Consider the following 21,524-nt stretch of genomic DNA (forward strand, 5'->3'; position numbering starts at 1 on the left):
CATTACAATACTTATAGGCAACTAGTCATCATATCTCCTGCTCTCTGAAACACATGTTAATGCTCAATAGTACACATATATGGTTCTTTAATATATTTGCATTATACTAAGATGCATTCATTTTCAATGGCTTTTGTCCTTAATGGCTTTTTTCCCCCTTACATTACTTTTACTTTTATACTTTAAGTAGTTTTAAAACCAGTACTTTTATACTTTTACTTGAGTAAAAAACTTGAGTTAATACTTCAACTTCTACAGGAGTATTTTTAAACTCTAGTATCTATACTTCTACCTGAGTAATGAATGTGAAAACTTTTGAAACCTCTGCCGCTAACATAGTGCACGACCACTTTCAGAGACTTTACCGGGGAAACAGAAACAAATGCAAATGGCCACTAGATGTCCTTGTACCGTATGAACTCAAAAACACGGAGAACAGACAAATCTGAACAGTCTAGTCCGCCTACTCAAGGTCGTTTATTGCTCTTGTGACGTTTTGGCTGAACATGAACACAAACGGTATTCTTGGGAAACTGAATGAAAAAAAACAAACAATAAACGAAATGTTTACCTTTTATGCCCCTGTGCCTTTAAAGCATTCATTTCAACCATGAATAAATGGCTTTGCGAGTGAAACCTGCATATTCCCTGCATGCCTGCACTGCCCTGTTTACAGCAGGTCAACTGTGCACAACACTGGCAAGCATAATTAAGCATAAGTATCTGCCTCTCACAGCTGCACCTCTCTTTTTTTTGGAAAAAACAAAACAAAACACAGGTAGGGCCTTTTAAGAGAAAGCCACACGTTGACAGCAGTAGCCTCAGGCGTTGTCATGCCTTATAAAGGCACAAGTGCTTTCCCCCAACATCCACAGTGATCCACACTGACTGCAGACTTACCTGAAAGTGCTTTCTAAACCTCGGAGGTGAGCTTAAGATTTTCATTAGTTAGAAACATTTAACTCGAATTGACGCTTCAGTTTTATTTCAAGGTGTGTAACTGATATTGTCACATGAGATACAGTGATTGTTTGTGCATTTTGTTCGATGTCTGCTTGATGTTTGGAGGAATGCAGTTGTTTTATGTAAACCAGTACATTCATGGTAAAGCTTTAGTTAGACAGCTGCCTTTTTATGTATTTGACTGCATGTTCATAGACGCTTTTATACACTAACTGAGCTATCTTAATCTATGTGGTGCAGTAATATTAAATTATGAAAATGTAGAGTAAAGACAAAAAAACTAAACCAAAAAACAATCCGTGTTTTCAACAGCTCTCAGACGCTTCAGCGATGCCTGCCTCTGGTGTGTGCACGAACATTATCAATGCACGTCACAGAAAAGATGGTTTTGGGACCATTGCCAACCCTGAGAAGTTCCTCAACCAAGACTTCAAACAGCTGAAAGAGTACTGTCAAATCCGGCGGGTAAGGTACATTGACGACATGTTTCCCCCCGACCGGCGGTCCATCGGCCAGGGGATCCTGAACCCGTCTGACCTGGCCCGAGTGGAGTGGCTGAGACCAGGGGTGAGTGTATTTGATGAGGTCCAATCCCATCTATTTATGCCTAAAGTTGGTAAATGTGGACAAAAATGAGAATAAATGTTATTTTCAAATAAAGAAATAGCATTGAGAGTTAAGATAGATAACTGGAAACTCTTTGGTATAACTAAACTAGAGAGGGTTCAGTCATGCAGGTATCTGGGGATTACTATTGATCAGAACTCCTCATGGTGCCTATCCCAGCTCAGCCAGGAATCCAAGAGATGAGGACAAAAGAACCTCTAACAGAACCACAGTAAGCCAAAAGATGACCTAAACAAATGCAAACCAGCCAAATAGACGAAAGAAAAAATAAATAGCAGGAAGGAAGGGAAAGAAAAGACATCATATACTCACTCGGGCTAATGAGACACCAGTGCAAACAATTAGGATCATGGGAAGTCAAGAAACTAAATCCAAGGACGCAGCCTTTAAAAATAAAAAGGGCACAGGTCACAAACATAAGACCAAAACTGAAGAAGCAAGTAAAACACAAAAAAGGAAACTCAGAACACTACAGAAAACCCTAAACCATGACAAAACCTGAATTTTAAGCTACATGTTGAAAACCTTTTATCTAAACTAAAACTGAAGTTGGCGATTCTTTTCCAGGAAGCTACTGCTATTGTCATCAGTTGACAAATTAGTTGATCTCAGTAACTTTTATGCCATTAATGGATTATGGTGATTTACTTTATACGAACACAGTTGATCAATATTTCAATAAGCTGGATGTTGTTTTATCATTGTGTCCTCCGTCTTATCCCGGTGCACGAGACTCAAACTTATTGTGTTTTATGCCACAGCTGAATCTCCGTATGAATCTCTTGTATGTTCGAAGGCTCTCACACTGGCTCATTTTTATGCATAAATGTATTGTTGGACTGTTCCCTTCATATCTCTGTGCATGGTTCAAATTAAAAAATAATTACACCCTTTGCTCACATAATGGAGATTCTCTGAAGTAAAAACAGATTTTGGGGAAATATTCTGCCCCACCATCCTTCAATGAACTTCAGAAAGATTTGAAAATGTCAGAACTAATCACCTTGGGTGAATCAAAATCTATTTGAGTGGCGAGAGAAAAGCATGTAACTGCTCTAACTGAGGCGACATCCTGTATGATTGTGGGTTTCTGGGTTTTATGTGTTTGTGATGTAACTGTTATGATGGCCGGGTCTTGTAATTTCTTGAAATTTTAATTATTAGAATTTTTTAAATAAAAAAAAAAAAAAGAAAATATAGGACTTTATCACAATATTCTAATTTTCTGAGACAGTCCTGTGTGTATATATATATATATATATATATATATATATATATATATATATATATATATATATATATATATATATATATATATATATATATATATATATATATATATATATATATATATATTGAGACAGTCACTGGGGTTCTGCACGTGTACTGTATTTAACTTCCTTTTTTACTTAATATAATTATTATTAATTATCTTATGTTTCTGTTTTGTTTTTGTCTCTTCCGTTACATTCAGTTAGTCTGTAACTGTGTTTTGCTGCTGCCTATCTAAGGCAGGTCTCTCTTGTAATTGAGACCCTGGGTCTCAATGAGATTTTAGCTGTATAAATAAAGGTTAATAAAATAAATTAAAACAAATATTTTTAGTACTTATAGTACATACTTGTATAATAGTAAGATTTGCATTTTCTATCATATCTCCAGAACCATGCAGCATAGTATGAAAATGTATCTTTCTTTTCTTTGCTTTGAAGATGCTGAATCAAATCTATCCAGTGAGTGAGGGGTTCTTAGTGTAAATATGTCTCAAGTTAAAGATGAATGTTCACAGTCCTGGTCTGCTGTTTCAGAAAATTGTTTCCAATCCATCCTTTGTCGTTGATGGGACCTCCAGGTTTGACTTTGGCCAAGGCATGGTTGGTAAGAAAATCTCTTCTTTCATGATAATTCATGATGTGTGAATGATCATGCTGTTTCAGACAAGCGGCAGAAGACAGACATGAGTACAGAGGTTCAGGAACCCTTATGCAGAAACCAGAACCATCTGAGAATAGAAATTAAATGTTCAAAGAGCTCTTTTACTACAAAATCAGCTATCAGTCTGTGATTAGTTCTGCACGCCAAAAAGAAAGGGAAGGGAAGGGTGTGGCAGCGTTGAGGCTCAAATACAAGACTTTTACAAGAATGACTGGATTTGTTTGCCAGGTGGATTGAGTGTCAGTGTAATTGCTTCCCACATGATATTAAAGGTCAGCCTAATGACGGTTTGAATAGGGTTGGGTAACAAAAACTACTCAGCTACGAGTCCAAAAAGCAGAGGGAAAAAGTAACATTTCCGCTTGATTTTGCAAGTTTGCATTCATGCACAAGTAGAAGTTTGACTTTTCAAGTGACGACAAAGGAAATCACAGCATGTCCATCAATCATAATCTGTTGACACATTCGTGTGGGTCTTGTCAAATGGCTTCCACCCTGCACACCATCATTTTTTTATCTCTCGGATGTAAATCAGTCAACGCACTATATTTTACTGTGAGAGTTCATTGTACTGACAATGATTCTTTTACTACCCAGGAAACTGCTGGTTTCTGGCATCTATTGGAGCTCTGACCTTTCAGAATGACATCCTTAAGCAAGTTGTTCCTCTGGAGCAGGTGTTTGATGAGGAGGAATACTGCGGACTGTTCCACTTTAGGGTAAATAAACCGTTTGGCATTCCATGCAATGTGGTTTAGCATTTGACTTATATCCAAAGCCCCCACAAGTCACAAGTCTTGGAAACCATTCTATGTTGCTACTACCACAATTGTTAAACACCTTTAGAGAGAACTATCTGTTTTATTCGTCATGCTAAGCTAAGCATGCCAATGTGAATAACAATGTTGGATGGAAGTGTTTTAGCACTTAACATGTTCAAATGCAGCAGAAACTTCAAAACTCTTCATACTCCATCATTTACTCCTCAGTTCTGGAGATTTGGAAGATGGGTCGATGTCATTATTGATGACAAGTTACCAACAGTCAACGGGAGACTCATCTTTGTCCACTCCAAAGACCCGACTGAATTCTGGCCTGCTTTACTGGAGAAAGCCTACGCTAAGTATGTAGCCCGAGAAAACACTGCAACCTGGTTTCTTGTCTTCCGTGTTCATGAAAGTAACCTTCCACACTCGTGTCAGGGTGTGTGGTTCCTATTCAGACATGACTGCTGGAACTCCTGCGGAGGCTTTGGTGGACTTCACTGGTGGGGTCCACATTTGTGTCCAGCTGTCGGATCCACCTCCGAAGCTGTGGGAACTGATGTGCAGAGCTGGCAGGTCCAAGTCCCTGATGGGCTGTGGTACACCTCAGGGAGTAAGCACAATTGAACGCACATAAACACACATTTTTTTAAAGGCAATGTGGGCTATCCTGTTTTTTAAAATGAGGTGTCAGATCAACATGTCGTACGAACAGAGATTGTTTCAGTGAATGCAGTAACATGCCTGTATAGGCACTGTGTTTTCTTTCTCTTCCTTGCCTTTAGGGGAGTATGCCATAAAGGCAACAGAAAGATTTACAGTACCTGCCACAACCTGACAAGTAGAATATGAAAAATATGTGTCAGCTACATGCACTTTGGGCAGTCAAGGCACAACTTGTTATTTTTTGGTGTGTTTGATGGTTCTTGTCTTTTTTCAACTTGTTGAATAAAAGAAGGTTTAAAGAAACTTTCCTTAAAAGGCCATGAAAGAAAAATAGAGTGAAGGAATGAAGCATTAAAGCGTTTTTACAAGATCAAGCACAACTTTAACGTCAGTAAACCACTTCTTACTTCAGAGTTCCTGTGGGATGTGAGGCTGGGTCCCCATTGAATGGGCTTGTTCAGGCTCATCTGTTGTTTTTACTGTCATAACAGGGTATCTGAGTTAGTGCTTTGGCCTCTTTTATATGTTCTTTGAGTTACCTTTGTGCACATGTCAAGGAATGGAAAAAATGTGGGTGGTACATGTTAAAGTAATAGCTGCAGAATCCCAGCAAGTAACACTGTACTGAGAAGGTGATCGCTCTTGTTGTAGCCTAGTGATGTATGCACATATTTCTCTCAAATTTGGCAGCAATAATTCATGTAAAAATACAAAACACAATCAAATGTTAGGGACTCTTGTGATGCAAGATGAGAGAATCTCCACATTCGCCCCCCGACACACCTTGGGAGAAACTGCATTTTGTAATTGATGAGATTAAGGGGTTTACATCTATTGAAATCCACCCACGTGTGTTTCATGGATGTGGTAAATCCAGTAGATAGAGCTGTGACAATAATCCCATTCACGCCTGCCGATAGGGGGGGACAAACGGGTCTGTTGTCCCGGGCCCAGGGTAGGGGGGGGGGGACTGAAAAAAAAAAAAATTATTCTCATCAAATTATGAAATCATTTTTCAAAATGTTTCAAAATATGCCTATTTGTGGAAAAAATATGTAGTATTTGAGTTACATAAAAGCATGTTTTCTTCCTAATTGTCCTTGTGGTCAAGAACCCCCAACACAAATATGGTTTGGCCGCTGATCAAAATTTGATGTTATCATTTAATTTGAAGTTCAGTGCGCTCAAAATGTCCAGTCAGCACAAGTCCGGTGCTCAGAAAAGAAGAGAAGGGAGAAGAAGAAAATAGAGGCCTCATAGATTCTCTACACAAATATTTTAAAAAGGGTGGTGACGGTGAAGCTGGAATTAATAAAGTCAGTGTAGAGCAAGGTAAGAAACAGTGCAGCCAACGTTTACCAACCTTGTAACTTAAGCTAACTGGCTAGCTCTAATGTTAACGTCCATTAGCTTGTACAAAAACCTGAAGAGCAGAGGGAGAGGAAGAGGGAGAAGGAGAGATCCGGGCGCAGGGGGGCCCATCTTAGATTATTTTGTCCGGGGCCCCGGCAAGACTGTCAGCTGGCCTGATCCCATTCATGACGTATTCATGTTGAATAGGTCTTTAAATATATTCCACATTATATTGGTCAAATACTGGAATATTGGAAACAGATATACTATAATATCCGGAGAGCACAGTTGGAAATTAGTACTCAGTAATGTACAATATCATGTATCTCTATTTCTTAGGACACATCTGCCAACACTGTGTTACCAAACGGGATGGTTCAAGGCCATGCCTACACAGTCACGGGTGTGAAGGAGGTAAACAAATACTCAGTAGTTTTTTACAATAATTCCATACAATGTGCTAACTCTGGTTTCTCTGGTGATGATGGGTGGACAGATTAGCAGCCGAGGACAGGTGGTAAACCTGGTGCGTTTGTGGAACCCCTGGGGGACTGGGGAGTGGAATGGCGATTGGAGCGATGGGTGAGGAGGTCTCATATAATTTTACAACCAAACTGAGCATGTTTACTGTCTTGACAGCCATAAAATGTTGAGAATCTTCACCAGCAGAATGCATTCATCAACAAGACTACACATGAGCTGCCGGACTTAATGCCGTGACTTGTACACACACGTAGACATCGGCTGAACAAAATTGTGGGCTTTGTATGTTTCTGTGGCGGTGTTGCTGCTGTCTGAAGTTTAAATTTTGATGCCTCGATGTGAGCGTCATCCAAAAATAAGACTCTCAGTAACACACCACCATCGATTGTTGCCACCCTGTCACAGCTTTCAACTACCCATTTCGAAGGCACAGCAAATGCAGCATGGAGTGAAACTGGATACTTCCACCCTGATCTGGGTTTGTGATCCCACAATATCTACCCTGCAGATCTGAATGCCTGTTTAATGAACCGAGGCTGTTCCGGATGAATCGGCATGCCCATGTTATGTTCCTTTTTTAACCTGGCTGTGATTTCAAACACCCAAATAAAGGGTTTAAAGAAAAAAACACATTATTATGTTTTTATATGTATAATTGAGTGAATACCATGATAAGATTGTTGTACATCCTTTAACCTCTAGTGAGAGAAGTCTAGAAGAATTGGTTCTGGCACTTTTCAGCTTTGCAAATGCATCTTGTTGACGTTTTGACAACAGAATCTCATGGGCGTCTACTCCAGGGCTTTACAGCTTTATGTTGTCAGGGGAAGCACTAATCCTACTAGGGATGCCCCGATACCGATACTGGTATCGGTATACCGATACTGGTATCGGGGCCGATACTGCCCTCATATACTCGTACTCGTACTCGCAAAAATCCTCCGATACCACACACCGATACTTGTAGTTACTGGTTAGCGCCACTAGGGGGAGACACTGAGCCGCCCCGCCCCGCTGAGCAGCAGCTCTGTGGCTGTAGCCAGCTGTTCCATGTTTCAGTAAATTCTATCTTCCTTAATTATACAAACTGGACAAACCTTACTCACAGGGAACTTTATTAAACATTTCACGTAACTCACAGTACGACATAAACAATCCCATTGTTACATTCCGGTTAGCTGCGTTAGCCTCGTTAGCCGATTAGCCGCGTTAGCCGATTATCCGCGTTAGCCGATTAGCCGCGTTAGCCGTACCGACAGCCTGCAGTCTGTCTTGCTTCTTTCGTCGTCCCTTATTTTGAAATATGGGGGGGTTGCGAGGGTATAACCTTCCGGTTAACCCTGATTTTGGGTTCTGACAAGGTCTCAAATCACTCCAATTTGTGATAAAAGGGTAGCTCATAGCAGAAAAACAAAAACATTGTGAGAGACACAGAGGCCGGCAGATTCTGACAATCTTAATTTTATTCAGATATTCCTTAAAATGAGTGAGTAAGCTCAGTGCGAACACAGATTTAGATTCTTTTGAAGAAAACATTTGATTACATTACAGTGAATGGGGACTGAGTCAGATATTGGCGGCGCTCTAGCCTCCCCCGTTTAAATTTTGTTGGTGCACATTCCCAAAATCTTTATTCAAACAGGTAGGGCTGTCTCTGGCTTGAAGCGACTGATCACAATTCATTTAAGACGATAATTACAGTATAAAAAAAATACTAAATACTATGTGAGTCAAGGATACGAAACTAATTGCATGCAAGCATGCAATTTTGTGCCCGCCAACCTAAAGTGATTTAACTAGTCCTGAAAGCTGCAGATCACCTGTGTGGAACCTGATCATTTAAAGCCAGTTTTGTATTCTGTGTTTTGACATGGGAGCTGAGGATTGGGTCGTCTTTGGGCCTTGAGCAATTCAAAACATCCATTTTTTTCTAGCTTTGAACGCCTTCGTCAATGAAAAGGAAAAGGTCAGAGTTAACACATCGATTACACTCTTGTGGAAAACAATGAGCTGGAGTTTGGTTTCATTTTTGGTCAGAGAAAGTCAGAGATGATGCTACTTCCACACAAAATCAGTTTATATATTGCAAGTTCAAACATAATTTGTAATAGCTGAATATTTCAGCAGGGAGGATTTAAAAATGTTGTATAACCTAATTATAAACTGCAAGCCCTTAACTTCTTGCGCCATGTCAATGTGAAGAGTAGAAATGTAACCTTATGTAATACATAAATAAAATCTGTTGATTTAAATCTATGTGTTTCATTTAGCTCTTGATACCAGTAGGATTTCACAACCACTTACTTCCTCCTCCTTTTTGGACACATTGTCTTTAAAGGTCCCCTCTGTGGCAAACCGTGAGTCCTCAGGATCGAGACATGTGCCTTTCAGTCCGCGATGATGGAGAGTTTTGGTAAGTATGGTAACAGCGATGTTTACATGAGCACTAACTGGAATTGAGAAAAAGATAATGCACATAATGGAATAACATCAGACTTGAAAAATGTCTTATTTAGTGCAAAATTGTTTTTACGCTCACTTTTCTTGCGACACAAAAAATGAATATTCGTCAAAATTGCAATACTTTTTAAATGTATTCTTTGTATTTACAAGTCACTCGCTGGATGAAAAACATCTAAAACATTCTGCAGAGCCGTTCTTAAGGGCCTGGAACAGGGAGCTGTTACATAGCATCATATTTGGCAGTTTTACTCTTGGATTTAATTCTCCGTTCAGGAGTTCAAGCATTTATGCCCATTTGATTTGCACATCTTATCTAGGCTTGCTGAAACAGAGTAAAGAAGAAAAAAATGCATTAAATGGGCAAATTAACTCATGTCCAAGAAAGCACCAGTATTTTACATGTTCTCACATTACTGTTTGATTTTCAAGGATGACCTTGAGAGACTTCTGTAAGTTCTACTCAGATCTGGACATCTGCTGCCTGTGTCCTGACTTCCTTGAGGAGAATTCCTCTTGTCACTGGAAGACTTCTTTCTACGAGGGCCGCTGGGTGGCAGGAACCACAGCTGGAGGCTGCATGAATAACCCAGGTACTTTCTGAAAACATGAACTCATGCAGAATGAATTACCTAAATCATAAGAGCCTTATAAATGAATCAGCGCATTTGTTTACTTTTTATATCCATCTTGATGTTGTATATCCACATGTAACAAAGGCAACAATTAAGTATTTGTAGGCAAAAACAGTAGAAGCAATAATGCTTTTTTTCCTCGTACATTTTCAATGCAACTGTTTTACGTCTGTTTAGCTTTGCTGTGTCTTCTGGTCGATTTAAAACCATGATTGTTTTAGTAAAAACGCTGAATTATCTCCTTCTTTGTCTTCCAGATAGCTTCTGGACTAATCCACAATATCGGGTGAAGATTGATGCACTAGCCAGTGGATGTGCTGGCAAGCAGGATGATAAAAACATGCTGGTGTCTCTCATGCAAAAGCCTGACAAGAGGAACCGACGGCTGGTCCAAAGTCTCCATATTGGGTTCTCCATATTTAAGGTGAATAATTTGTTTCCTTGTTTCTGTCACGGTGCAGAGCCAATAACAGACACTCATCGTATCGTTATGGGGGAAGGATGTGGTTGAGGAGATACTTGGTGGATAATGAATTAGAGATGTGTGTGTGGGCTCAAAATGACGAATAAACAAGGTCAGGTTAGTATTCAGTGTCAACCTGAGTCAAAGTCACACAGACGGCTAACCATGGCACGAAACTGACCATAAGGACAAACCAAGGAGGGGCCCATTTTTCATCCCTTTTACTACCAACATGGGCTGAGTGTGCAAAGGCCGACTGACTATGTAGATCAGGGGTCGGCAACCCAAAATGTTGAAAGAGCCTTATTGGACCAAAAACATAAAAAACAAATATGTCTGGAGCCGCAAAAAATGAAACATTTTGTATAAGCCTTAGAATGAAGGCAACACATGCTGCATGTTTCTATATTAGTTAGAATTGGGGGAAGATTTTTTTTTTCATTATGCACTTCGAGAAAAAAGTCGACATGTCAAGAAAAAAGTCGAAATGTTGAGAAAAAAGTGGGAAATGTTGAGATTAATGTTGAAGTACAATCTCGAGAAAAAAGTCGAAATGTTGAGAAAAAAGTCGAAATGTCGAGATTAAAAAGGAAAGCAAAAAGGAAGAAAAAAAGAGGAAAAAAAAGGAAAAAAAGAAGAAAAAAGAGAAAAAAAGGGAAAAAAAGAAGAAAAAAAAGAGAAAAAATTAAAAAAGAAAAAAGAAGAAAAAAAGGGAAAAAAAGGACAACATTTTTGAAAAAGCTCCAGGGAGCCACTAGGGCGGCGCTAAAGAGCCGCATGCGGCTCTAGAGCCGCGGGTTGCTGACCCCCGATCTAGATTGTTATTGATACTGAAGCTGCAGTATTTCACACACAACGGAAAATATTCACTATAAACTAAACAACCTTTTGTAATTTTTTCCTCTTATTTCTTTCTAGGTGCCTGAAGAAGTAAGTTTGTTTTTATTGTTCTTTTTTTATTATAATACATAGTTCATATATTGCCCTCAGATGTTGAAGTTTGAGATAAGATAAAAAGGACTTAAACCTTACTTAAAACTGCGTTTTCAGTACAAGAAACTGAGGGGCAAGTTTCCAGCCGCGTTCTTCAGGACAAACGCACCGGTTGGCCAGACTAAGACCTACATGAACGCACGCGAGGTGATGGAGTTCATGGTTCTGGAACCCAGTGAATATCTGATCGTGCCGTCCACTTTCCGTCCCAACGAGACCGCCTCCTTCATCCTGACCATCCTCTCCAAGGCCGAAACCCACGTCCAGTAAGCCAGTCGCCCACCAGCGTGACACACTCAACATGTCCCAAGTGTAAATGTCAGTCAGAGCACTGACATCGTTGCTAAAATTGCACTGAAGATTGTAACGACTTAATAATAATAACTGAGTTGAAAAAGCAACGTACTGTACCAATGCCTCTTTTTCCCCAGTGAGAACTCTGACGGCTATAACCACGTACACATGGAAACAGATGAGGTGAGCAAGATTTGTTCATAATTTACATTTAGGAGTAGGCTACGTTGTTAAGAGAATTTGTTATTCTCGACTTGACATTTGTCCATACTTATGACTAATAGCAACCAGCCTAGAGAGGGCCCTTAGGTGTTCAGCACTTTGTGCCAGAAACAATATATATATCAATCACAACGTTATTCTTTATCACACATAAGTCAGTAAGTAAGTAAAGTTTATTTCTATAGTGCCTTTCACAGACAGGGGAATGTCACAGGGTGCTTCACAAAAGAATAAACACTATAACATAAATGGAAAATACAATAAAATCAAAAAGACACAATATTAAACCTCCTGGAGTAACTACTTAGTCTTAATTAACAGCATAACAGTTAGTCTATCTACGTAATTTAATGACCAAATAGATTACCATATGCAAGCATGTAGTTTTACTTGTTAGAAATTTGTTATATTATTAAATTATGTTTAAATAAGAATCAAAATAATTGAAATTCAAACAAGGAAGCCATGGTGACTTGAGTCAGTCTTGAGTCCACTTTGCCACCTATCAGGTAATATAGTAGTGAAGGACAGATACATAATACATTAGATGGATTAATTGATCCTGAGCTGAAATACCTCTATTTTGCAGCACAAAGAGGAGGAAAATGGAAATGACGAAGAAAATAAGAGAATCCTGTTCCGCCAGTACTCTGACAAGGTATTGTGAGGGTTTGGTTTGTTTAAAGGGATTTGAGTTTGTTATTCAAAGATTCAAAAGATAGATTCAATATATAGCTGCACAGTGGAGGTATTCCTGATCATGAAAAAAAAGGTGGATCAAGTCTTCTCATGTTCTTGTTTTGTTTCCAGTATGAGGAAGTTGATGCCGAGCAGCTGCAGAGCCTTCTCAATCACAAAATCCTTACAGGTTTGCACTGTAAAAACAGTAGACTGGGCACTGTTATGCTGCTAACTTAGACAAACTTTAACTACTTTTTTCTATTTTCTTGTAGGAGATTTGAAATCTGGAGGCTTCAGCATCGATGCCTGCCGCAGCATGGTTGCCCTGATGGATGTATCCTCCTGTTGGATGCTTGCACTGAACCATCAAACAAAGTCCTGCTTTTCTCATCATTGTTAAAAGCTAGTCTTCCAAAGGGTGTTTTGATGTAATTGCAGCAATGCATGTCTAAACCTGCATGCCCTTTTCCTTGTTGGCAATGCATGGCTGCATTTAAATGTCAACCTTAGGCATGAAACTACATGTGCAGTGTTACCTTAACAGAGGGTTAAACAGACATCCATCACAGGCAAACTGAACGGTGAAGAATTTGTCCGTCTGTGGAACAAGGTTGTCGTGTACAAGGTAAGAAGAGCAGAGTGCCGAAACGTTGCTCACAAGGAATACAAAATGTCAAGCAGTTACTCCCAAACAATTTAATCCACCACTTCTTTTATAAAGTAGCTGATGATTAATTTTTGGCAATTAAAACATGAATGAGAACTAAACCAGCAGGTACTTGTAAACTCAGTAAACCGTTAAGACTGTGAGTGTTTCCCACGGATAAGGTTAAGTCCTCATTCAGTGAAAAATAATAGGACTCAAAAGCAGCAGTTACGCAATTTGCCTCTACACATGTTTCTGTTTGTTATGATAAGAGAAGATAAGCTTTTTTTCACAGGGAAATTCACGACCGCTAATGATTATTGTCTGATATAAGCGTGCAACCAAAGACACAGATAAGCTGCTCTCCATTTTCTTATCATACAAGGGTAATATCATGATCTAAAACAACTGCTTCTCAGTAGAGTAGAAAGAGACAGGATTGACCTTTCTGAAAAATTCTAAACAATTTCTTTACAAGCTTTTGGAGCAGCAACGTGTTTTCAAATGCAGTCTGTCCTTACTGGCAATAATTAATGAAAGCCAGAACTTAGAAAGAAAATAACTTGTTAAAGGAATTTAACAAATATAACGTAATTCATCCTCCACCATTTTTAACAATTAATACTTTTTTATTTCATTATAAGTTACTCAAGGTTTCAGTTTTTCTCTACATGCATTTGTTGCCAGCTTGCCTGGTTGTAAAGTGATGCATGAATATGTTTCAACTCTTAATGCATCTTCATCAGCGTGGAAAGAGCTAACTGTCCTCTGTCTCCCAGGACATTTTCTTCCGCTGTGATGTTTCACAAACAGGGACGCTGTCACTGAGTGAACTGAGGAACGCAATCATGGCTTCAGGTGTGTGGATCAGCTCTTTTCATCTATTCCAGAAAAAAATAGAGAAACCATGGGAAACCATCTTCAACAGCAGAAAATACAAAACAAGAAAACATATCAAGTGACAACAAAAATACCAAGAACATTCAAATGAGCAGTGCTCCAGGTGCCTGAACCAACAAATTCAGTATAAAAACCAGTTTGCAGCACAAGTCATGTCAACAGTCCACTACAGAAGCCACTTAATCCAGCAGTTCGGCCGCAAACTGGTAGAAACTGAAAAAAATGTGCTGCCCCCAAGTGGTCAAACAAACACTGTACATGCTTAAAAAAAGAAAAGTACAGAGCCTTCCATTCCAAAACTTAACCAACTAAAAGGGACTATTTTTGTTGCTAAATAAAATGTGATGTAAGGTTATATTGGTTTTAAATGTCTAGAATCTGTATTACTTTCAAATGTACTTTTATTGTGATTTTAGTGCTCACCGTGTTGATCTTTTCAATAGTGAGACATATTATTTTCATGTGCTGTTTGTTGTCCAGGAAAGGGGCTCAATGATGACATGCTGAACTTGATGGCTCTGCGTTACGGGAACTCCTCCGGACACATAACCCTGGAGAGCTTCATCAGTCTGGTCCTTCGCTTTGAGTGCATGTCACGTAAGTGTATCAATCTTTAAAGAGTTAACAGTCCAAAAAGTTCCAGAGTGGATCAGAGGGTGAGAAGGTGAGAGGCTAGTTATATTTTGATATCTATAATTACGCTCGGCATCAAATTAAGCCCTATAGAAATACGGGATAATCTTTTTTATAATTTTGTAAATCGGGTCAGTGTACAGAGCCCCATAGTATTCATGTGGTAGATATTTATGTGAGACTGCATGAGAATGGGTTTGCACATGTGTTGAAATATTGCTGTTAGAATAGCTTATTACAAGAATTTTACTGCATATAAACAATCTGGTCTTCTGTATATCTCTCTTGGTCATGTATTACTTAGAATTTTCTTAAATTTGAAAGTAGTTTCTGCATATTTCCTAGTCATTTTTATTACATTAATGCATTTGCTCTCACTTAAACGTGTTATTTAAACACTGAAGTTCATTGCTCGTTTTATTGTCTTTATTTGAGACTTTGCGCTTTCTGAATTTATGGGAATTTGTTTCCTCAACAGAAATCTTTAAGGACTTGTCTAAAGAGGTGCCAAATGGATCAGCCATGTCTCTTCGGGAGTCAGAGGTAATTACATTAAATTTACTTTCCATTTAAACTTTCAGAACATACACGTGACTCATTTCAAACAAATGGGGGGAAAATGGTCAGGAATTCTACTTTGACACATAACATTGTATTTTGACCCTTTTTTTTCCTCTCTTTCTCAGTGGTTGTATCTTGCATTGTACACCTGAGCAGACATAGAAGATCAAGAGCAGCGAAATCAGTTTAGAAATGCAAGATGGGATCTTCTACAAGACTGTAGAGTATGGCTCCTCTACTTCTTTTACTTGTGGCAGTTGGCACTTTTGCGATTGATTAGCCTGAACTTTGTTATGGACACTCGTCCCTCCTCAAATCTTACAAATGACTTGCCCTCTTGATACAGCGATGTCAGTTTACATTTTAACTCTTTATGCTTACTCACATTTAGTAAAGAAGCAATAGTGTAATAGAGAGGAGTGAATAGTTGTAAAATAGTTGCTGTATTTCACAATGTATTGTAAAATATTTTCATGTGAGGACATTGTTCGTCCAACTTTCTATCTGCGGTTAAGTCATCAAGGCAGAGCCAACATTTTATGAGTTGTATTTCCTTTTACTTCTGCCAAACTTGCGCTTGGCTTGCCTTTGCCCTGCTGAAATACAGGCCATCAAAAAAGTGTAACCTATTAAAAACACAAGATGTAAAGTAACAGTTAATAACCCTTTTGACAGGAAAGTCCATGTTCCATTTGTTAGATTTATTAACGTTCAATGTTCACTTTCTTCTCATTAGATTGTGTGTTTTTAGCCTACTATCTGAGCTGAGCTGTCACAAGTACACTTCTGTTCCCACGGCAGAAAGATTGAACCGTGTCCTTCATTTATCCGACATACGAGTCGTACTTGCCAAGTGTGAACATGGAGTACAAATTTGGTGCACTTGGAATCTAGAAACGTCTTGTATAACACAACTATCGCCTGTCATGACTGTTAGCTAGCCTCACTGATGATATACATGTGGTTTTCAAAAGGTGGATTGTTTCTTTTTTCTGAATCGTTCTGTATTATCCAAATAAAGGCATTATCCAAGGATTTGTAGATATGAAAATCTTTTGACATGGTGCGTACAAACAGACACATGTGTATACATGTATAGTCGTTTGTGGGAATAAAAATTCCCCCTGTAAAATGTTAACAACCTGTTTTAAATCCAATGTAAAGTTAATTTTCAGTTACCACTGCCAGACTCTGTCACAAAACGGGAACTTAGACCTGTTTATAGAAAAGAACATCAGGGACTTCAGGGAATTTCATTTTCATTTACCTAAACAGACGGTGACAAAAGTATTTAGAGTTGTATCAGCAATTATTTATTGATACAGAGAATAACTTAAAATTATATAAGTTAATACAGTAAATTTGATTGGTTTGTTTCATATGCTTTTTTGTCCATTTGATTTAATTTATTGATAGCAGTACTTTATTTCAGTAAATCACCACCTAAAACAAATAATATTGTAGTAGATACACAATGGTGCAAATGTGCATTGGTTACATTCAGATAAGGTGAAGCAGAAAAATAAAACAGATTCGGTTACACATTTTTCATTTATATGCGGAATAAAGAATATTATATTATAGAACAATCAAGAATCAAGTATTGCTGAAAAGAAAATCAAAAGTTGCTGTTGCTGAGATTATGGATTCATAAAGACGACTGTTGGATCATTTGAAGCAAAGCTGTTAGCAGGACAGCCAAGAATACGGATGCTGGACTGCTGGTGTGCTCCATTTCTCCGTTTACGGGTGTTGCTGGAAACCAAACACAGATTTAGAACATATATAATTTAACATTTTTTCCTCATAATTATTAGCATAGTTGGAAAATAAAAAGTACAATACTCATATAAGGTTTAATAAAATATATAATATAATAATAAAACAAAATTTTAGGCAACAACATAAATGCTGATATATAAAAGTCCTTTTTTACAGCCACTTTATGTAGTTATTCTGACCACATGGGGACATACAGATATGTTTTCTTGACAAAAAAACTATTGCTGATTTTCTGGTATTGAGTCTTGTAATACCATGTCGTCTCACCAGAGGTGCACTTCATTGTTTCTTATGCCAGAGACTGACGTGAACTTCTTATGATGTGTTCTCTTCTTTGAATTCTTCATTTTTTGCATCTGTGACTATACAGCTGATATCATTGGCCAAAAAGCTGCAGTTTTGTCTTGTCTTGGATTTGCCCATGTCAAATTTATTTGTTTGCTTTTTTAAACAATTTTCTTCACCAACAATTTAAAAGTAATGTCTGATTCTCATTAGTCAAGGCTCGGTATATTATTTAGTAGAAATGATTGTTTCAGTTTCAAGTTTTTACATAGATCATTGTGGGTTCCTGTGCTGGAAGGGCTCAACTTTGCCCTCATGTACAGTATGAAGCTCTGTGTGTCTATAAACATGACTGAAAGAACAATTTGAGACCGTATTTAAGGAGCTCAGTGTTTTGCCCAGGCACATCTTCACCTTTAGAAGAATTGCACGAACCTTCTCTATCAACTAACAGCCCAAAAGTGAGTGTAAGTGGAGCGCACTCACCTTGTGACACTGTGGTGCCACTTCCCACACTTGAAGTTGTATTGGTACCTGCAGTTCCTGAAAATGAAATGAAACGCAATTAGTAAAATAATGTGGTTCTGTTCTCTCTGGGCTGTAAATACTATATGTTGCAATCAATAAGGACCTTCACTGCATAACCCGAGACTCATGTTGTCTGATGCTTTGGCTACTAAGTTTGGGATCTCCCACAGTTTGTAATTGCAGATAGCAGCAACAGTTCACAAATTTCATGGACCATTGGATTTGGTGTTACCCCTCTATGTGTAGCCAATAACAAAGCCTTTAATAGATTTTGACAGGTTCAAACAAACAAACTTGCAATCCAAGTTTATCTCTATATAATCCAATATGAGCTTGAACTGTGCTGAATTTTTACCAGACATGTACTGGAATGTATGGACCACACTGACATGCTGACATTCTTCAGTATCACAGCTTGTAATGAATGAATGCAGGGGTTAGGGGTTATCATTTTTTCTGATTGCGAACAAAGAGAAGTGAGAAAAACAAAAAGGTTTTCCCCCATAAATCTTTCTCCAGATTTAAATAGATCATCTGCATGTGCAGCAGGGCAGATGTGACGTGGATGGAGGTTAGAGAGTCTTTAAACTCAAACTCTGTTGTTACTTAATGCACACAGAAACCAGATCCAGGATTCAGGCTCATCGTACCATTGGTTGAATCAATCCGGTTACTGATCAGGCCCAGACCCAATGTGTCCAGGTCGGACTGTAGCTGCAGGTTCACCCAGGTCTGGACCAGGGTATCGTTCTCAAACAGCTTCAGATCCTGCAGGTGGCTACCCATGATGCCTCGCACATTGTTCACAGTCAAACCCTGTGGATCAAAAAGGAAGAAAAAAAGGAAAAGTGAGGAAAAAAACAAAGGTTTGTGTTATTTCTTGAGGCTTTTTTGTTTTACCGTATTTTCCGCACTATAAGGTGCACCGCATTATAAGACGCACCGCCAATGAATGACGTATTTTAAAACGTTTTCCATATATAAGACGCACCGCATTATAAGGCGCACTAAATATATGGTAAAATACTGTACTAGTGGCTGGGGTTGAGTTACGTATCTACCTGATGGAGCTGTGCTACAGGAAATGCTACAAAATCCTACAGCAAATGCAAAAAAAAAAAAACAAGAAGAAAAGTACCGTATGTCAAACTTTATTAACAAAATAAAAACCAGCTTTGCTCCGTCTCGTCAAAGTCACCATTATGCGAGTCAGCGTCGCTGCTGTTGTCTTGAATGTCTGTGATGATTCCTGACGTTTATAGCGCCGTTACTTCGGCGACACCAACTACATTACCCACAACCCCCCTGACTACAGTAACAGAAATTACCGTAATGATCATATATAAGGCGCACTGCCGGTTTTTGAGAAAATTAAAAGCTTTTAGGTGCGCCTTATAGTGCGGAAAATATGATAGTTTAAATTGCTGTCTTAAAAGTCCAGCACACACAAAAACTCAATCAGATTTAACCTTTGGGGTTCCAGCTTTGCGCCGTGTCACAGTGTGTAATCACAGTCATTTGTCTGTTCAAACTGGGTCACTAGTAAAACTTTCTGCAATGGCTCATTTTAAAGATTAGAATAGGCAGGATTTATGTAGAGCTGCGACAACTACCCTGGGACAGTTGTAAACACTAATATAGCAACCGAATATGGACAACTGTTCCTAACTGCTTCTGTTATTGCTTCTTTCACAAGTATCCTTACTTTGATGACATCTTGTTCCAGGCTCCTGAACGTGTCCATGTCCATGCTGATGTTCTGTGTTGACAATGCTACCACGTCCACAAGAGGCGCTCCACCTATAAAGGTTTAAAGGAAATAATAAATAAAAGAGCAGTTCTAAGGTAGCTGGAGAAATGGCTGAAGAAAAAGATACATATTATTACCCAGATAGGCCTTAATTAAATTGTAAAAGCTGCTGGAACTGGTTGAAGCTGAGCTGAAGGAAGTGTTGCCGATCTTGTACAGGACTGTCTTCTGCTCAGCTGAACATGAGGCCACATTCAGAAGCTTGGCATTTCTGAAAAGTGAAAGGAGAACGCAACGCAGCGTTACATCCGTATACAGGCTTAAAGTCGTTATGAACATTTACCTCTAAGCAACATTGCTGACACCAACCTGAAGCTCTCTGGGGTGATGGTCATCAGCGTGCTGGTGTTTAATGAGCAGAGGTTGGAGTCAATTGTGCTCAGCTCACTGCTTCCCAGGGAGTTCCCAGAAGTCTCCAGATACTTAGTGATGATTGCTTTACTCTGAGCAACACAGAGAGAAAAAACCATGAAGGAACCAGAGCATTGGAATGTTGAGTGTGGTGTTGTCGGACTTCCTGTTGCAGTACCTGTGCTGTCTCCCAGGTTCCATCTTCAGTTTCCATGAGAGCTGCCAGCGTGTCAATTTCAGTGACGTTCCACTTGGAGATGTCATCAAGGGATGCCACACGAGATACTGAACCAAGCATTTGCACTTCCTGATCAGGAACGCCCGACGGGAATGCCTGGAAGAGCAAAGAATGGGTATTCACATATGCAATTTGCTCACTTAAGACAGAAAACAACATGCACATATGCCACGTCATAAGAACTGCTGTGTTTGTTAACCCGGATATTTACAGTATGAAACTCGAAAAAACAAAAAGGCATTCTGGTCCTTTTCACAAAAGTTCCAGCTGGTCCCACATTACCTGGTTGAGCTTCTTCAGGATGATTCTCTGGAAGTCATTGTCGTCCACCTTCTCGCAGATAGAGTTTAGGTTATCCTTCAGGACGGAAACGTCCAGGCAGACGTCAAACTGTGTCTGATCGTAGCCGAAGGGGAAGGAGGCGTCGCTGACCGTCACCTGGGTGATGTTACCTGCAGTGCAGCCTAATGAATAAGAAAGCGCTAGTTAGAGCACTGGTCAAGCTAGGGCTTCAGGTAATTGTTAATTATGCTGCAGGAAACCTTCTTCGGTTAAAAAATAAATTGTCCAGTCTATTCATTTCATAGCAACTCAGAGGTTTTAACTTTTTCACTCATTTATTTTTCCAGGTTCTAGTTTCAGTGCCTTCTTTGTAAAAATATGCCAAATATATTTACCTGCTGCTCTTTTCACCAAAATCAGGCTGATCTGTTCGAACAGCTTCTTCAAATTTCCCTTATTTGTCTTTGCTTTCCTCAAGTTGGGCATAAAACCTCTGAGGAATATTTTCTTTGTTTCCTGCATAAGTAGAAAACAATGTTACATGAACTTTTGTTTTTCCAACACAAAATCAAAAGAGCATAAGCGATCTTCATTTCTAAAACAGAGTAAAAACAAATGAATAGACAATTCTGTAGCAAGAAAGAGAGAATAAGTTGAATACATACAGTTTTCAACTGGCCCCAGATGTTGCTTGTGAAGTATAGAGGAAGGATACCAAGGTCCCCCAGGGTTTGCTGGTTCCATGTGGTGACATTTCTGGAAATTGAACATGAAATCATATAGTTTTGACTGCTACATTGCTCTCAACCTTATAGTTTAGGATGCAAAATTTGGTGCAAAGGCATGAAAATAGCTTGAAACAAAAAAAAAAAAAATTCTTTAGTTACTAATTATGGAGGACTTTTTGTTGGTTTAAAAGAAAAAACAACTAAAGGGGAAATAATTTCACTTTCAATTATTCATCTCAAT

The 21,524-nt window shown here is 38.8% G+C and overlaps 2 protein-coding genes across 3 annotated transcripts in view; one reads left to right on the forward strand and one right to left on the reverse strand.

The window, feature by feature from the left end:
* Positions 1–779: 779 nt before the first annotated feature.
* On the forward strand, positions 780–16,314 carry LOC133462354 (calpain-1 catalytic subunit-like). Of its 2 annotated transcripts, none has more exons than XM_061743565.1 (22): positions 780–926; positions 1,276–1,530; positions 3,399–3,468; positions 4,123–4,244; positions 4,515–4,648; positions 4,728–4,902; positions 6,648–6,722; positions 6,805–6,890; positions 9,130–9,204; positions 9,684–9,844; positions 10,144–10,310; positions 11,268–11,279; positions 11,400–11,608; positions 11,774–11,819; positions 12,448–12,516; positions 12,669–12,726; positions 12,812–12,873; positions 13,096–13,164; positions 13,965–14,043; positions 14,566–14,682; positions 15,197–15,261; positions 15,405–16,314. In XM_061743565.1, the coding sequence occupies exons 2-22, from the start codon at positions 1,294–1,296 to the stop codon at positions 15,429–15,431; spliced, it is 2,115 nt and encodes a 704-aa protein (XP_061599549.1). In that variant the 5' UTR covers positions 780–926; positions 1,276–1,293; the 3' UTR covers positions 15,432–16,314. The 2 variants fall into 2 exon arrangements, with proteins under 2 accessions (XP_061599549.1, XP_061599550.1); XM_061743566.1 differs by having other exon boundaries at positions 895–992.
* A 327-nt stretch (positions 16,315–16,641) lies between these two features.
* LOC133462171 (uncharacterized) overlaps positions 16,642–21,524 on the reverse strand; it is a 34,401-nt gene continuing 29,518 nt past the window's right edge. The window contains exons 90-99 of the mRNA XM_061743312.1: positions 21,221–21,311; positions 20,951–21,071; positions 20,556–20,737; positions 20,214–20,369; positions 19,994–20,127; positions 19,762–19,895; positions 19,580–19,674; positions 18,525–18,690; positions 17,833–17,889; positions 16,642–17,034 (exon numbers count right to left, since the gene is read on the reverse strand). Of these exons, the coding sequence (XP_061599296.1) occupies positions 16,928–17,034; positions 17,833–17,889; positions 18,525–18,690; positions 19,580–19,674; positions 19,762–19,895; positions 19,994–20,127; positions 20,214–20,369; positions 20,556–20,737; positions 20,951–21,071; positions 21,221–21,311 (1,243 nt within the window). The 3' untranslated portion in view covers positions 16,642–16,927. The remainder of the gene's footprint in view (positions 17,035–17,832; positions 17,890–18,524; positions 18,691–19,579; positions 19,675–19,761; positions 19,896–19,993; positions 20,128–20,213; positions 20,370–20,555; positions 20,738–20,950; positions 21,072–21,220; positions 21,312–21,524) is intronic.

Source organism: Cololabis saira, chromosome 16 (assembly GCF_033807715.1).
Source record: "Cololabis saira isolate AMF1-May2022 chromosome 16, fColSai1.1, whole genome shotgun sequence".
Classification (NCBI taxonomy): domain Eukaryota; kingdom Metazoa; phylum Chordata; class Actinopteri; order Beloniformes; family Belonidae; genus Cololabis; species Cololabis saira.

Coding starts and splice junctions, on each gene's coding strand:
- LOC133462354 (XM_061743565.1), top strand. CDS start 1,294: ATGCCTGCCTCTGGTGTGTGCACGAACATTATCAATGCACGTCACAGA. Junction 4,903..6,647: donor GCTGTGGTACACCTCAGGGA/GTAAGCACAATT, acceptor TCTATTTCTTAG/GACACATCTGCCAACACTGT. Junction 13,165..13,964: donor ACAAGGTTGTCGTGTACAAG/GTAAGAAGAGCA, acceptor TCTGTCTCCCAG/GACATTTTCTTCCGCTGTGA.